The sequence below is a fragment of the Podarcis vaucheri genome (assembly GCF_965113315.1).
Source record: "Podarcis vaucheri genome assembly, chromosome: 12".
In the NCBI taxonomy this organism is placed as follows: Eukaryota; Metazoa; Chordata; class Lepidosauria; order Squamata; family Lacertidae; genus Podarcis; species Podarcis vaucheri.
In genome coordinates, this window is record NC_138750.1 from 17,715,911 (window position 1) to 17,733,417 (window position 17,507).

General features: G+C 42.2%; 1 protein-coding gene and 1 long non-coding RNA gene across 3 annotated transcripts in view; one reads left to right on the forward strand and one right to left on the reverse strand.

The window, feature by feature from the left end:
* Positions 1–17,507, forward strand: part of LOC309515378 — a 49,000-nt gene that overhangs the window by 20,940 nt on the left and 10,553 nt on the right. Inside the window, exon 3 of one of the 2 annotated variants that reach the window (XR_014212437.1) lies at positions 5,395–5,752. The exons of the other annotated variant lie outside the window; for it this stretch is intronic. This is a non-coding gene — a long non-coding RNA (uncharacterized lncRNA). Of the gene's footprint in view, positions 1–5,394; positions 5,753–17,507 lie in introns of those variants that run through there. 2 annotated transcript variants of the gene reach the window in all.
* LOC309515365 (collagen alpha-4(VI) chain-like) overlaps positions 3,016–17,507 on the reverse strand; it is a 103,993-nt gene continuing 89,501 nt past the window's right edge. The window contains exons 38-41 of the mRNA XM_082193161.1: positions 15,527–16,198; positions 13,703–13,799; positions 12,731–12,888; positions 3,016–3,712 (exon numbers count right to left, since the gene is read on the reverse strand). Coding sequence (XP_082049287.1) covers positions 3,540–3,712; positions 12,731–12,888; positions 13,703–13,799; positions 15,527–16,198 — 1,100 coding nt within the window. The 3' untranslated portion in view covers positions 3,016–3,539. The remainder of the gene's footprint in view (positions 3,713–12,730; positions 12,889–13,702; positions 13,800–15,526; positions 16,199–17,507) is intronic.

Below are 17,507 nucleotides of genomic sequence, written 5' to 3' on the forward strand. Positions count from 1 at the left end.
CACTGGGTGGGTCATTAAGTGTAGATTAGTTGCTAAAGCTTTCGTGTCTTGACCTCTTGAGCTTGTGAAGAGTTTTTCTGAGAAGATGGCTGTGCTGCATTTAGTTGTGCTCTGGCTTGGCTTCGTGTATAGGGGCGAGCTGTGGTTTTGTGCCTCTGGAAAATCCAGCTGCAAAATCCAGCTGGAAAACCAAGGGGTCTATGAAATACCCTGCAAAGTCTGCCCAGCCACGTACATTGGACAAACAAACAGACGAATAAATGCACGTATCGCAGAACACAAGAATGCCGTCAAAAAAGAAGAAAAAACTTCCTCTCTTTTCCAACACATGAAAGAAACAGGACACGAAATTAATTTTGCAGATTCCAAATTGCTCTTTAACATGGAACATCACCACAAGAGAATAATCATGGAAGCCATCGAGATAGAGAAACACCCTCACAACATGAACAAGCGTGACGACACGTCCCGCCTGCCAGACATCTGGAAATTAGCCCTCCCCACAAAAACCGACACCAGAACCAGAGGCACACAGAACGCCGTCACCAATCAACCACACCAGACCCAAACCCAGACCCTCTCCACAGACATATTACAGACTCCATCCAGTAGCCAAACTATAGTGGCACCTCCGGATGCTGCACCCCCCTGCAATCCCTACACAGATCTGGCTGGCACAAGGCACAAAACCACAGCTCGCCCCTATACACGAAGCCAAGCCAGAGCACAACTAAATGCAGCACAGCCATCTTCTCAGAAAAACTCTTCACAAGCTCAAGAGGTCAAGACACGAAAGCTTTAGCAACTAATCTACACTTAATGACCCACCCAGTGGTATTCAGAATATCACTCATGAAATCACCCAAGATATCCCTCAAGTAATTAAGGAACAAAAGAAGAAAAGGCACACTAATCTAGGAACTTCCTCTCTGCCCAGAACGTTGGAGGCTATACACCACACCCCTCAACAGTATTTATAGGAACTCAAACACCAGACTCTGCTCTGTTCCAGTAACAAGAAGCCGAAAGCACCAGCCTGAAGATGACGAGTGAGACCTCGTCGAAACGTCGCACAGACACCCCGACTCTTACACGGGAAGACACCCGAAGACACCAAAACCTGCATATATATATATATATATATATATATATATATATATATATATATGTTTTTGGTGTCTTCGGGTGTCTTCCCGTGTAAGAGTCGGGGTGTCTGTGCGACGTTTCGACGAGGTCTCACTCGTCATCTTCAGGCTGGTGCCCTCGGCTTCTTGTTAAGTATTTCTGTTGCTGGTGTCTCGGCGTCCCGCGCGCCTTCTGGAGCCGGGCAGGCCCGACGGCGGCCTCTGTTGCCTGGCTGGCTGACTTGACTGACTAGGGAGGCGGCAGAGGAGACACCCCGACTCTTACACGGGAAGACACCCGAAGACACCAAAACCTGCATTCCTGTACCCGTGAAAATCTACGAAAGCAAATATATATATATATATATATATATATATATATATATATATATATATATATATATATTTCAAATTTATTTTATTACTTTATTTTATTATTGTTGTTATTTTTTAATTAGTATTAATATCACCACTCAATTAATAACTTAACTGCAAGTAAATGCTAGTATACAATTATTGTGCGTCAATAAAGTTCGAGCACTTTTGAGGGATTAATTATTAATCGATAGTATCTCAATTAATAGCCAATGGATTTATAGCTATGAGTAGGAATTTCTATTATCAGTTGCTCTGCGTAACTGCTGACAAAATGAACAAGCTATACGTCACTTAACTGCACCGCTTGTATTTATTTATATTTATTAAACTATTTGAATTTCAAATTGATTAACACAAGAACAACAGCCTGCTGCTGATGGTGTAGCTCCAATTAGTGATAAAATTAAATGTAGAATCGAAACTGGTTGTTATCAATGTAGACCTAATTAATCCAATTCAATGAAGCTGGAGGTAAACAATTAATGAGGGGTTATGAAACAATAACACTCTACTGGCACTCAATGTTTCCAGGTATCAATGTTTCCAGGTATCAATAGTTTCCTTAGAATCAATTGCCAGACAGTATAAACCCCCAGCCACACAATACAGTATTAAACAGGCAGCAGCAGAGGCTTGGCAATAAGCAGGCAAGGTTAAGGTCAAGGCACTTGTCCCTTAAGACCCTCAAACCAAAGGGACTTCACGAAGAGGCGACGACGGGGAAATGAGGCCGGGGAAAGGCTGGCGCTGCAGCAAAAGGCTGCTGAACACGCCCCCTAAGCGGCACCTGGTTGGGTGCCCACCGAGGGGGCGTGAGCGCCAGCCAGGTGAGCTGGAGGCAGGGGGCTATGCCCCCTGCTAGGCGGAGCTCGGGCTCCCGACCACAACCCCTCCCATCTCTTTCAGGGAGGAGAGTCTCTAATACTAAGGTGTGTGGGTTCACAATAGGTGTGCTGCATTATATTGCTTTTTCATATATTTTGTGTTGATTCTGAAACTGAAACTTCAGTGGTTTTTTGGAAATAAATAACACACCATTAAAAAGGACAATACAGTAGTACCTTTGTTTAAGAACAGCTTAGTTTATGAACAACTTGGATTAAGAACGCTGCCAACCCGGAAGTAGGTGTTTTGGTTTGTGAACTTTGCCTTGGAAGCAGAACATGTTTCGCCTCCTGTTGAGTGTGTTCCATTTGTAAACTGAGTCCCGTGCTGCTATGGGAAAGCACACCTTAGTTTAAGAACGCTTTGGTTTAAGAACAGACTTCCGGAACGGATTAAGTTCATAAACCAAGGTACCACTGTAACTTGCCAATGCAACCCTATAGCTGTTTATTCAGAAGAAAGTTCCATTGGGTTCAATGGAACATACTCCAAAATAAGTAAATTGTATATTTTATATGAAAAAGCAATGTGGGCTTCATATTCATAACATGTTTTTTGGGAGGAACTGCTTTTATTCAAATACAGTGTGTTTATTTCAGACAACATCAAAAAGCTGGACTAAGAAGAATCAGTTGCATGAAACATTTATTACCACAATTTTGTAATTTTACACCTTGTGAAAAAACAGAACAGTTCTACTAGCCGCGACATTGTGTCAGTGGCAACCCAGAGCTCACTTTAAAATGTCTGAGGTATCGTTTGTCTCCTGCACAAGGTGCACATCTTGGTAATGAAGTGATATCAAGTTTTAGTCTTTTTTAAAAAATGTCCTCAGCTACAAAAAGCAGTTCCATAGTCAACGAAGAAATTACTTTAAGAGCTGTGCTATTAATTGATTATAGCGGGGGGGGGGTGGACAAAACATCCTAAGGAAACCGGAAGTTCTGGTGGACTAAATATGTCAAAATAAATCTGTTGTGTATTTAAGGTGCCACAAGACACGCTGCTCTTATCAGATGCAAGCACAAAACTTTCTCTCTGCGCCACAAAATTTAAGACCTGTTTCATTTGATCTTGGGTATTCGTATTTGGGTTTATTCCACCTCTTTAGTGGATAACGAGGCCCATTGTTCATGGCTGGCACTCTCCACGTTAGGATGAGTTGAGGCATAAAGCTTCGCATTCTTCTCGAGTTTCAAATCTGTTGGCGTTTCCTCCACAGCCGCCATACCAGAACTGGGTGCAGATGTGCAGCTTTTTCTCAAAATACCACTTCAGAACGTAATTGTCACACTCGCCGTTGTCCATATCCACTGTGCAAGCGTCTGAGGGGGGAACGGAAGGGTTCGCGGTTACCAATGTGAAAATGATGCATGTTCCTTTTACAAATAGATTGTAGAAATGCAAAGTTGGAAGAGACCCCAAACCCCCTGCATGCAGGAATCTCTGTCAGTTTGCGTTTCTTGGTATAGAAAGTAATTGACAATAAAAATAATAAATAATAAACTTTTATTTGTATCCCACCCTCAGGGCAGCTAACATCAAATATAAACATTGATATAAAATCAAACAATAATTAAATCACCTCTTAAAAACAAGTCAGGATAAAATTAAAATCTGAATTAGATGGCTTTCCGCAGGATTTGGGTTGGGAACAGTAAATGCTCATCAGGCCCAACTGTGTATGCTGATCTTATATGGGCCTGTAAGAATGCTGGGAGACCTTTTTCTTACTAGTTTTTATACAAAAAGGGAAGGAGAGTCAGGCTGAGCCCTGACCAAAGGCCTGGTGTGTAGAGATCTTTTCTGTTCTGTTTAGCTCAAGAGGGTTCTGGAAGTTTCTGGAAACTTCTCTGTGTGAAAGAAGCTTGGTGAATCGTGCTTTGAAATGGAACTGTTATGTACTGAAGTTTTCACCCTGGGCCAGCAGGGGGATACTGTAGATAGTTTTCACTCAGGTCCACATATGCAAATAAGGGATTGAAAGTGACGTTCAGTGATTGGATAGTTACAGAAAATGGTTACTGTTGCATTGTAGTGGAGCTCTATACAGTGGTACCTCGGGTTAAGAACTTAATTCATTCTGGAGGTCTGTTCTTAACTGAAACTGTTCTTAACTTGAAGCATCACTTTAGCTAATGGGGCTTCCTGCTGCCGCTGCGCCGCTAGAGCACGATTTCTGTTCTCATCCTGAAGCAAAGTTCTTAACCCAAGGTAATATTTCTGGGTTAGCGGAGTCTGTAACCTGAAGCGTATGTAACCCGAGGTACCACTGTATAAGCAGGCTGGCTAAACCCTTCAGTTTAGTTCTGTTCTGGCCTGTGAATAAACAAGAGCTGTTTGAAGAATCGCTGTGTCGTCTGATATGTTCACCCACAACTTAACAGGAACCTTAGCCAGTGATGTTGTTTTAAGAGAGACAAGATGTCTTCTGCTCAGTTGGTCCTGGTTAACAATCCTGCCGCTATATTTTGAACCAATTGAAGTTTCCGAGTAGTCTTCAAAGGCAGAACCATGTACATCCCATTACAGTGGTCTAAATGAGACATTACCGGACCATGAATCACTATAGTACTTACTTTGCCAAACCTATATTAGGCATTACAGAATAACTATAATCTATCAAGGAAGGGCTCTGCCCCTTAGGGGCCTATGAGCACTATGGAGGACATGTGTTCCAAAACATAAACACACTATAACAAAAGGCTTTGAAGAATGAGATATATCATATAAAAGAGCTTTTGCGTGTTCCAAAAAGTTTTCACAAAGGAATCAGCATTAACAAGTCAAACTTCTTGCCATACTTTTTCTGCAATGTTTGAAGAGGGAGTTCACTCTGGCTTTGACGTTGGCAGTAACCTCAAGACTCCTCTCCAATTCTATCAATATCTCCCAGCCCTTAAAGCCAGAAGGAAGCTGTTACATAGGAGTAGCAGAGGCCAGAACGTGATTTAGTGATTTCATCCTGTTCCCAACCTATGACCTGCTTCATCTCTTTTCTAATCAGTTCACATCTTCAATTACCAACATCAAAATCACTGAAAGATTCCTGAGATCAGCAGAGGAGCCCCTACTGGTGGTCCTGCAGAAGCAACAACAACTTATATTTTAAAGAAATAAAAACAACTCAGATGTACAATACCTTTTTGATGCAAATTGGAAACCACTTATGTAAAAGAACTTCCTATCAAGCTGTTTCCCCCATAGACTTCAATGCATAGCTGTCAACTTACAGATTTGAAAATAAGGGACCAGCAGCCTCGAAAATAAGGGATCAGCAGCCCAAATAAGGGATTTCAGTCAACCAGCAGCCAAACGAAGCCTCAAGCGGTGGTTCCCACAGCGCAGCAACCCGGCAAAGGGGATGCAGCAAGGAAAACCACGTCGCCTCTCCGCTGGGAAGCGCTGAGCAAAGGCGAGTCCCCAGGCAATGTGGCCGATTTGATCGGCACAAAGCTTGCAAGCTCCCCCCCCCCCAGTTGTTCTTAGACTCCTTATTGGGTGAGCAACGCAGCCAAGCTACACAGTTGGAGCCTCCCTCCTCCCTGGCCGGCAGGCAGGGAGGGAGAGGAGCTGCTTCCTTTGAAACCCGGGAAATTTAAGGGACATCATTAATAAGGGACAGCAGTGGGACACGGCGCTGGGATAAGGGACTTTCCCACCAAATAAGGGACAGTTGACAGCTATGCTCCAATGGCCCCAAATCAGTATAGAAAGTATAAGGAAGTCAAATGAGCTGTCAGCTGCAGGCTTCATTTTTGCAGGGAATGATAAACTCTTCTTAAATCTGTTGCTTAATGGACGGCCATGGATGCTTTAGCTGAGATTCCTAAGGGTCCTCTAGTCCAGGAGTTTGGACTAGATGACTCTTAGGGTCCTTTCCAACTCTACAATTCTATTATTCTAATTGTCTCCAAGTCAGAAATAGCCAAAGACAATTTCACTAACACAGGGCTAAAACCTCTGCTCAGAGCAGGACATGGTTGTTCAATGGCTCGGCTCCTGCCAGAAGGAGGCCAATTGATAGTTAATCCTGGTCTTCCCAAGGGACACTTTGATCTGAAGAAGACCCAGAAGCAGTGCTCCAGTGTACTAAGAATTATAAACATCTCTTCGAGCTGGCAAAGACAAGCTCTTTTTGATTGTAGGCTGTTTTCACAGAAATGGCTTACCTCATCATCAATTAAACACATGGGGTTTTAGCTAAATGTTGCCTTCTTCTGAAAGGAGGAACTTCTTCCAGGGAGGCAAGAGTCTGGCAGAAGAAGGGAATCTTTGAATGAAACCCACTTTGTCTCATCAGCCTACATTATCCATGGCCAAACATCAGTATTACTACACTTTCGGGGGTCAGTTGACACACGTTAGCCAAACTGGCAATCCTTCCCATAAAACGAGGCAGAATGTTCACACAATTATCCCCATTATGTTGTACAGTAGTACATTGGTTGTCAAATGCCTTGGTTCTCAAACACCTTGGTTCCCAAATGGCCAAAACCTGGAAGCAAGTGATGGAGGTTTGTAACCAGATTATGGAGGGGAAGAAGGCACCGGAATCGTGGAAAGAAGCTTTCATCACATTGATACCCAAACTGGAAACTGAAAAGACTCAACTTAAGAACTACCGTCCCATCTCACTCTTAAATGTGGATTACAAAATTTTTGCAGATATTTTGGCAAGTAGATTTAAAAAGGTGCTAAATGAAGTAATTCATAAAGACCAGGCAGGCTTTCTCCCAGGCAGACATTTGTCTGATAACACTAGGAATATTATCGACATTTTGGAACTTTTGCAAATTAATATCAATACAAAAGCTGTGTTAATTTTTATTGATGCGGAGAAGGCCTTTGACAACATTTCTTGGAAGTTTATGAAGAAAAATTTGGAAGGGATGGGAGTGGGACGGGGGTTTGAAAATGGAATAGAGGCAATTTATTCAGAGCAAAAAGCCAAATTGATAGTTAACAATGTGGTGACAGAGGAGTTCAAAATTGAAAAAGGAACACAACAAGGTTGCCCCCTATCCCCTCTGTTATTTATTTCAGTCCTGGAGGTGCTTTTGAACATGATTAGGGAGGACCGGTTGGTGCAAGGAATACAGGTCGGAGTGAAACAATATAAACTGAAGGCTTTTGCAGATGACTTGGTTTTAACATTACAGGAGCCAGAATCTAGTACGAAAAGAGTTTTAGAATTGATTCATGAGTTTGGTCGGGTGGCGGGATTTAAGCTGAACAAGCAAAAAACTAAGGTTTTGGGGGGGAAATTGACACCTTTAGTGTCGAGTGCCAGCTCGACATCTGAAGAAATCAGTCTCTCACCAAGATAGGTTGAAGAAATATGGCTGCTCTAGCTCCGGCTCCTCTGGCCGCTCTGGCCGCCTTAGAGCTACTGCAGCACAGCCTTTATTGTGTGAAGTCAGAAAGATACAAAATACAAGCAAAGCAACTTGTTCTCTGCCAGCAGATAAGGACCATCGCAGACCATGCGAGCGATCAGGCTATGCTAGTTGACCAATCATTTGGGACAGCACGAGCTATTCACGCGCTGTTCATGCTCCAAGGATACTTCTAGCTATGAAATCACCCTGCAGTAATAAGAACTTTGCTCATGCTCTCATGTACAAGCAATCATTTTCCCACACTTTAGAAACAGAGGGGTTTCAGAAAGAAACAGAGTTAAATGTGGTTTAAAAAGTGAAATACCTAGGGGTTAATTTGTCTGCTAAAAATTTGAATTTATTTAAAGACAATTATGAAAAATGTTGGTCAGAAATTAAAAAGGATTTAGAAACTTGGTCAAGATTGAAACTTTCCTTGTTGGGTCGAATTGCAGGTATAAAAATGAATGTATTGCCGAAGATGTTGTTTTTGTTTCAAACCCTACAGATTGTGGACAGAGTGGAATGTTTTGGAAAGTGGCAGAAAGATATTTCTAAGTTTGTCTGGCAGGGCAAAAAGCCCAGGATAAAATTTAAAATTCTAACTGATGCAAAGGAAAGAGGGGGATTTGCCCTGGATGAAGGACTGGCTACTTTTAGAGAACACTGATGTCCTAGATCTGGAAGGGTTTAATAATGCTTTTGGGTGGCATGCATATTTGTGGTACGACAAGGTAAAGGTTCACAAAACGTTCAAAAACCATATTGTCAGAAAAGCAATATTTATTGTCTGGACAAAATACAAAGACTTATTAGAAAACAAGACCCCGAGATGGTTATCACCAATGGAGGCTAAGGCCCGAAAAAGACTCAATATGGAAGCCGATTGGCCGAAATATTGGGAAATAATAGAAAAAATTGGAGACAATTGGAGGCTGCAGAGTTTAGAAAAATTAAAGAATAAGGTGCATTGGTTACATTACGCTCAAATTCAAGAGGTTTTTAAATTGGATAAAAAAATAGGATTCCAGGTGGAAAAATCGAAATTAGAGACAGAACTGCTTGAACCAAAGACTAAGGTACTTTCAAGAATGTATAACTTGCTGCTTAAATGGAACACTCAGGATGAGACAGTTAAATCAGCCATGATAAAATGGGCTCAGGATATTGGGTATAACATCATGTTTGAGGACTGGGAAAGGTTATGGACCACCGGAATGAAATTCACGGCATGTAGTGCCCTGAAGGAAAATATTATGAAAATGATATTTAGGTGGTACATGACCCCAGTCAAGCTTGCAAAAATATATCACCTGTCTGATAATAAATGTTGGAAATGTAAGGAGGCTGAAGGGACATTCTTTCACCTCTGGTGGACCTGTCCAAGAGTGAAGGCCTTCTGGGAAATGATCTATAATGAGTTAAAAAAGGTATTTAAGTATACCTTTCCCAAGAAACCAGAGGCCTTCCTCTTGGGCATTGTTGGCCAGAAAGTGTTAAAGAAGGATAGAACTTTCTTTATGTATGCAACTACAGCAGCAAGAATACTTATCGCAAAGTATTGGAAGACACGAGATTTGCCCACACTGGAAGAGTGGCAGACGCAATTGATGGAACTACATGGAACTGGCCGAAATGACTGGCAGAATCCGAGATTTGGGAGAAGAAACAACAGAAGAGGACTGGAAAAAATTTAAGGACTATTTACAAAAACAATATAAGCTGTATGAATGTTAAAAACTTACACGATTCGGAAACTATAGCTTCAGCAATTAGATTCGGGAAACAGGAAATTATATTTTAAGTAAGAAAAGGTCAAAATCTAAGGTAATACTATGTTTAATTTAAGATATAAGTAACTGATGAAAAGTATGCTAAATTTAGAGGTGTAGTATTTGAAAAGTACAAAATAAGGTACGAAACAAGGTAATAATTTGCTGATACTTTTATTATAAAGAATGCAGGGTAAGGTAGATGTGAGGAAGTCCAGTTAGTTATTTAAAAATTTTTTTGAATGGTTGGTTTTCTTTTCTTCTCTTTTTCTTCTTCTTGTTCTTTTATCTCTTTCTTCAGTGTATGTTTCTAACTTTGTATTTGAAAATTTAATAAAATATTTTTTTAAAAAAAACTGGAAGCAAGTGTTCCGTTTTTCTAACATTTTTCAGAATGTCCAATGCGGTTGTCGGCTATTGTTTCCAGGGCACCTGCACCAATCAGAAGCTGCGCCTTGGTTTTTGAACATTTTGGAAGTCAAACGGGCTTCCGGAATGGATTAAGTTTGGCACTTTTGCTCTTGCTATTTATTTTGCGTTTTTGTTTTTGAGGCTTTTTCGGTTCATTTGTGTTTGTGACTGATTGGAACCCAGTTCAGCTACTGATTGATTGATTGATTGTATGACTATAGAAATGGATAGAAGCCCTCCATCCAAACAATGACTATCATCAGTGCAGGTAATTTAAAAAAACCTAATTTTAATTTCTATCATCTACAATACTGTCTAATTTATTTTATAGTACAGTACATTGATTATTGCTTTTATTTTATGGATCAATGGTCTCGTTAGAGGGTAAAATTCATGTTAAATTGCTCTTTTGGGAGTTGTTTTTAAAAGTCTGGAATGGATTGATCCCTTTTGCATCACTTTCCATGGGAAAGCGTGCCTTGGTTTTGGAACGCTTTGGTTTTGGAACAGACTTCCAGAACAGATTAAGTTTGAGAACCAAGGTACCACTGTAATGTGTGGCTTGGCAGAACGCATACCCAGTTCTTGATTTATTTCTTGAAAGGGTTGTAACTGAAATACAGTGGTGCCTCGCAAGACGAAATTAATTCGTTCCGCAAGTCTCTTCGTCTTGCGGTTTTTTCGTCTTGCGATGCACGGTTTCCCATAGGAATGCATTGAAAATCAATTAATGCGTTCCTAGGGAAACCGCCTTCAGACCAGGTCCGGGGACAGTCTGTCCCCGGACCTCTTCTGAAGGCTGGGGGGGGGACAAGGGCTTTTCTTCCCACCCCCAGCATTTTAAAAAACCCCGGGACAGCGGAGGACTTCTCCGCTGTCCGGGCGATCTTAAAATGCTGGCGGGCGGCATTTTAAAATCGCCCCGGGACAGCGGAGGACTTCTCCGCTGTCCGGGGCGATTTAAAAGCCCCTGGGAAGGCAGGCAGGGGGGACAAAGACTTTCGCCCCCCGCCCGCCTTCAGAAGGTGTTCCCGCCCTGCCGCCCGGCTTCGGAGCAGCGTTCCGAAGCCCGGCGGCGGCGGGAGGAGGCGTTCCCGCCCCACTGCCCGGCTTCGGAGGAGGTCCGAGGACAGTGGGGAAGACGCGCTGCGCTTCCCCGCTGTCCCGGATATTTCCCTATGGGCTGTCGTCTTGCGAAGCAAGCCCATAGGGAAATTCGTCTTGCGAAGTGCCTCCAAAACGGAAAACCCTTTCGTCTAGCGGGTTTTCTGTCTTGCGAGGCGTTCGTCTTGCGAGGTACCACTGTATGCCCATATGCCAGGAATCACGTGTGGCAGCATACATGATGGCAGGTAGGGAGTGCACAGACTTGATGACTCACCCTGAGAATAAGATTGTAACTTTATCTATAAACCATCTATAAATAAAGTTACAATCTTATTCTAGGGGTGTCTCATCAAGCCTTTGTTTTATAGATGGTACCAAAATAGCTAAAATGTATAAGACAAAAACAAATCTGTGCTGGAGGTGTGGTAAAACAGAGGGGACACGTATACATGTTTGGTAGACCTGTGAAAAAATCAAAAGCTTCTGGAACACAGTATATGGCGAGCATAAAATGTTTAAGTATAACTTTATGAAAAATACAGAAGCTTTTCTACTAGGGATAACAGACACAGGTATAGCAAGAGAAGATCAGAAAATATTCCTCTATGCCACAGGACCGGCAAGGATCCTAATTGCTAAAAACTGGGAAAAAGAAACTGTGCCAACTAAAAAGGAATGGCAAGACAAGCCAGTACAGTGGTACCTTGGGTTAAGTACCTAATTCGTTCTGGAAGTCCGTACTTAACCTGAAACTGTTCTTAACCTGAAGCACCACTTTAGCTAATGAGGCCTCCTGCTGCTGCCGCGCTGCTGGAGCACGATTTCTGTTCTCATCCTGAAGCAACGTTCTTAACCTGAAGCAATATTTCTGGGTTAGTTCTGTTACCTGAAGCGTATGTAACCTGAAGCGTATGTAACCCGAGGTACCACTGTATATTGAACTGGTTAGATTAACAGAGGCAATTAGAGATCACACTAGACAAGAGTTTCAAAAAACATGGGGAAAATGCAGAGAATACTTCACAAAACAGTGCCCTAAAATACATACCCGGACTTGTTTTGATTAATATCTGCAGGAGACTTTGTGGATATTTAAGTTATAATTAGAAAATTCTTAATAATAAAGGAAACAGTTTATAAGAAGTAAATAAGGAGGCCAGATACAGGATAAAGGAAGTGTTTTATTTCGTTGTTTGTATTGTTGCATGTTATGCTCGCTGTATGTTATGTTCACGTTTAATGAGGGTGGGTTGTGTATTGGGGGTGGGGGTTTATGTTACGTTGTAAATAAAATTCCAATAAAAATTATTTTTGAAAAAAGATTGTAACTTTATCGAACATGTAGAAAGACACAAGAAGAAAGCACAGGTAGTGTTTCTCTGCGGTAACGATGTGATAGACATCAGAAAGACTGGATCCATCTATAGATTCCATTCTGGGGGGAAATGGCAGATGATCGTTCTGCTGGCTGCAAACCACCTCAAACTTTAGCACAGCAGATTGGAGCTACCAATGAGAAATATAACTATAAGGGGTGATGGATATCACAGTCATTCTTTCTAATGTCTGTCTATCTATCTATCTATCTATCTATCTATCTATCTATCTATCTATCTATCTATCCAAGCAAACATACGTACTGTTCTCTGAATTAGCTCAAAATGTCATTCACCTTGAACACTGATGTCTGTGAAATCATCATACTGTTTCTCTTCTTCTCTGTACTTAATGGGTTCTTGGGTGGCTGCCATAATTTCTTCTTGCACGTTTCCTCCGGGTGATGGGGACGGTCGCAAAGAATCTTTGTAAACTATTTCAGGGAAAACGATACTGAAAAGGGGAATGGAGGGCAGGGCGGAAGAGACAAGACTTCAGACATGTTTGGCAGAAGTGTCATACGAAAGATTCTATTATTCTAAGATATATGGATACCCTAGATCAGGGATGTGCAACAGGTCGATCGAGATCGACTGGTCGATCCCCAGGAGGTTGCAATCGGTCACTGTCGATGGCGGGCTCATTTTCATTTGCTTTTGCCTAAGAGCACCCGGCCTTGTTCCCTCTCCCCTGCGCTGTTTTGGTGAGCGACTAATCCCCTTCCCCCTTAAAAGTGCCACCCCCACGGAACCCCAACAAAATGGGCATAAAACTGGGTATAAAATAAGCTCAACAAAAAAGGGGCATTTCCTCTCCTAACAACAACAACAACATTAATAATAATAATAATAATAATAATAATAATAATAATTTATTATTTATACCCGGCCCATCTGGCTGGGCTTCCCCAGCCACTCTGGGAGGTTTCCAACCAAATATTAAAATACAGTAATACATCAAACATTAAAAGCTTCCCTAAACAGGGCTGCCTTCAGATCTCTTCTAAAAGTTTGGTAGTTGTTGTTCTCTTTGACATCTGGTGGGAGGGCCACTACTGAGAAGGCCTTCTGCCTTTGACCTGAACCCCTCAAAAATGGGGGTAGATCACTGTCAGATTTAATTCTGAAAGTAGATCGCAGTCCCTCAGGAGTTGGCCACCCCTGCCCTAGATCATTTCCAAATTTTGCTTCCTGCTCCTGCTAAAGCCAATGTAAGTTTTTGTCCCTAATTCTAGAGGAGAGGAACAGATATATATATATATTTGTACCTGTCAGTCCTCCTCATTAGCTGCTGGTAAGTGTCTCCTCGATCCAGGGTTTCACATTCTTCCTGCAGGCCTGGAGGAGGATAAGGATTCATTTCTCCTGAGGGAAAAGAAAAGGGAAAAGAAAGCAATGAAGTAAGCGCAGAGTTCTCTGGGTAAATCAAAACTGAAAACATGTACTGCCATAGAACATGGTGTTCGGAACTTTCAGATTTATAATCTCTGGACATATGGGGCACCCTCCATAAATCTGTTGAGTTTTTAATAATAATAATAATAATAACAACAACAACAACAACAACAACAACAACAACAACAACAACAACAACAACAACAACAATAGAGCCAGTGTGGTGTAGTGGTTAAGAGCGGTGGACTCGTAATCTGGGGAACCGGGTTCGCGTCTCCGCTCCTCCACATGCAGCTGCTGGGTGACCTTGGGCCAGTCACACTTCTCTGAAGTCTCTCAACCCCACTCACCTCACAGGGTGTTTGTCATGGGGGAGAAAGGGAAAGGAGAATGTTAGCCACTTTGGGACTCCTTCGGGTAGTGATAAAGCAGGATATCAAATCCAAACTCTTCTTCTAATAACACGATTTATTATTTATACTAAATCCTGCCTAACTGTGGTTGAGAGCCACAGCTCCTTTCTTGCTCCAAAGCAACAGCAGTGAAGCTTTAGGAGTGATGCATCCAGGAAAAATAGACTGATGCCATTGCCTAGGTAAAGGTAAAGGGACCCCTGACCATTAGGTCCAGTCGCGGCTGACTCTGGGGTTGCAGCACTCATCTCACTTTATTGGCCAAGGGAGCCGGCGTACAGCTTCCGGGTCATGTGGCCAGCATGACTAAGCCGCTTCTGGCGAACCAGAGCAGCACACGGAAACGCCGTTTACCTTCCTGCCGGAGCGGTACCTATTTATCTACTTGCACTTTGATGCTCTTTCAAACTGCTAGGTGGGGAGGGGCACCGGGAGCTCACCCCATCGTGGGGATTCGAACCGCCGACCTTCTGATCAGCAAGTCCTAGGCTCTGTGGTTTAACCCATAGCACCACCCTTATGCCATTGCCTAGGTCTCCTTTAATCTGCTGTGAATGTTTTGATTGTTTTTCTAATAGGGACAACACCCTGAAAAACACTCAAGTGCAAACTTTGCAGCCTCTTCTGAAGAAACTTGATGGACGTCCATGTCCTGCCAAGCTTCTTCTGCATCAAAACAAGTCAAATCCTGCCCCAAGAAAAATTACACGCCGGGATCAAATTTGTGTATCGCTTAAGAGTGCAACCCTAGACATACTTACTCACTTCTGAGTGAACCTCACCATGTTCAATGGGGCTTATTCCCCTGTAAGTGGGTTAACAGCTGCAGTTTTCTACCCACTCGCCTGGACGCAATCCCCATTGAGGTCTACAAGTGAGTAGGGGGGTTCAGCTCAAAGTTGTTAAGCTTTTTTACAGAGGAGAAAAGGCCGATTTTGAGGGGTTTAAAAAGATGGATATGGATGAAAACAGCAACAGCAGCACAGAGAAAACTCCGTCTTCCCTTCCAGAGATCATACAACAATGGAGGATGGGGTGAGGGGGTGTAGCAGGAGTCAGTTTTAGCGACGCTAAGGAAAGGGAGCCAGAGATCGACCGTGATCTACCAAAACCTCGCGGGGATCTACCAATAGACTGTGATCGACCTGTTGGACACCCCTGCTCTAAATGGACCGAGGCAAATTTATGTATGAAGTAACAGGCCACCTAGAATGGCAGATAAACAGCCCCTAGCGCAGCATCACTCAGTAGCAAAGGAAGCACACCAAACTGCGTAGTACTTACGTTTTAAAAGATTTAAGAAGGCTCGGCTGAATTCCAGAGCATATGGCAATTCAAGTTTACCAGTCCTGCCCAGTGCCAACAGGTGCTGCTCTACTGGAGCGCTAGAGAGTTCTGTCATCTCCATATCGTCAACTCTACTTCCAAGAGCTAAGGTGAGCATAGTGAACCCTTGGCACTTGGCTTCTAGTGACATTTTCCTCAGTTTCTCCCTGTCCCAGGAACTTGTCTGACTCCCGAGTATTGTAAAGATGACCCTGTGTTTTCTCGGGTTGGGGGCTTCCAAAAATACGTTGCTGATGGTCCAGTCTAGAGCATGTCCTACTGCTGATGGACCTTCCAGCTGGCGAACGGATTCTTCAATGTGCATTTTCATCAGGTTCTTGTTGTCGTAGGAGACCAAGTCAAACTCTCCCTTCACTGGCCTTGAGAATCCGTCGACAGTGAAATTTTGGGGAGCCTGCTGAACCAATGCCACCCTTGCCCCTCCATCCGACTCCATGGGTAGAGAAGCAACAACGAAAGAATCCAACATGTTGCTCACAAAGGTCTTCATGGTCTCAAAGTCCTCACTCCCCACATTCCGAGAGCTGTCGAGGATGTATGTGATGTCCATGTTGATTAGGATGGGAGGGGAATCCATCACCCAGCATTCTGGAGCAGGGTTACACTTATCTGTGAAAGAAACATTAGGCAGCAAGGAATTGCATGGAGCGTCTGATAAGATGTGTTTAGACACTGCTCAAATTTTGCTTTGCTTCTCTCTTAAAGCTATTTCTAAACAATTATTTCTGAAATGCTCGCTATTTGAGACAGAGAACAGAAAAAAACAGCCCTAAACATATTTATACTCTCTCTCTCTCTCTCTCTCTCTCTCTATATATATATATATATATACTGTATTTTTCTGTGTATAAGACTATATTTTTCCTAAATTTTTGAAGTTTAAAATAAGAGGTTGTCTTATACATAGTGCATTTTCTTAATTTTGGGTTTAAAAAGGGGGGTTCATCTTAAACATGGGGGCGTCTTATACATGGAAAAATACGGTGTATATATTAGAGAGACTATATTTTATGGTCTATATATTCCAAGTTATATATAATCCTAGCTAATGGAGAGCATGCTCCTTACTTGAAATATATTTTCTTTACACCACAGTTTATTTAGGCCTCACTCAGAGATGAGGCAATGCACTTTTTGTTGCTCAATTATTTAGTTCTAATTATTCCATTGTTTACGGCTGTTTGCACGGTGAGAATACAAATAGACATCAAGATTTAAAACACTAAAAATAATAATACAAGAATGGTAAAATCACAGGCCAGAATAACAATGGAAAATTAGGCAAAAAAACAAATGTCTTCAAATGCTTACCCCCAAAAATGCACTTTCTCCATATGTTCAAAAACTACAGCTGCAAAGTTTAGTCAATGAAGCTGTTAGATTAAACAATTGGCAAACCATGCATTCTAACCCCAAAGGGATCCTGACCTGAAATAATCAGCAATGTTTTACAATTATTATTAATAGGCATATTTCTAAAAACAACAGGTAAATGGTATGCTATATGAGAGACAATGGAAAAGGTGTCTTTTAAGATTATACCTGCGGTCACATATGCATTAATCGTCCAGAAGCAAAATATGCTTCCTCTTGCAACGGTAATGGCAAAGTTACACCCTTTCCTCCTTGATGTACAAATTAAATGATAAGTGTAGATCATTTATGGTAACAGCCATAGGGTATTGCCCAGGTGGCTGTAATTTTGGCCTGTGAGTACGCTGAAATGCTGAAATATGGGGCATTTGATTCGTATAGACTGGACATATAGGGCCATGCCACTGGTATCCTGGCAACTTATAGGGAAAGGTATCTGCTTTGGGGTGCTCCCAGTTGGACTCTACTGTGATTACGTCATTACCTACACAATCCTATAAATGCTTACTTAGACATCCCACTGATTTCAATGGGGCTCTCTGTC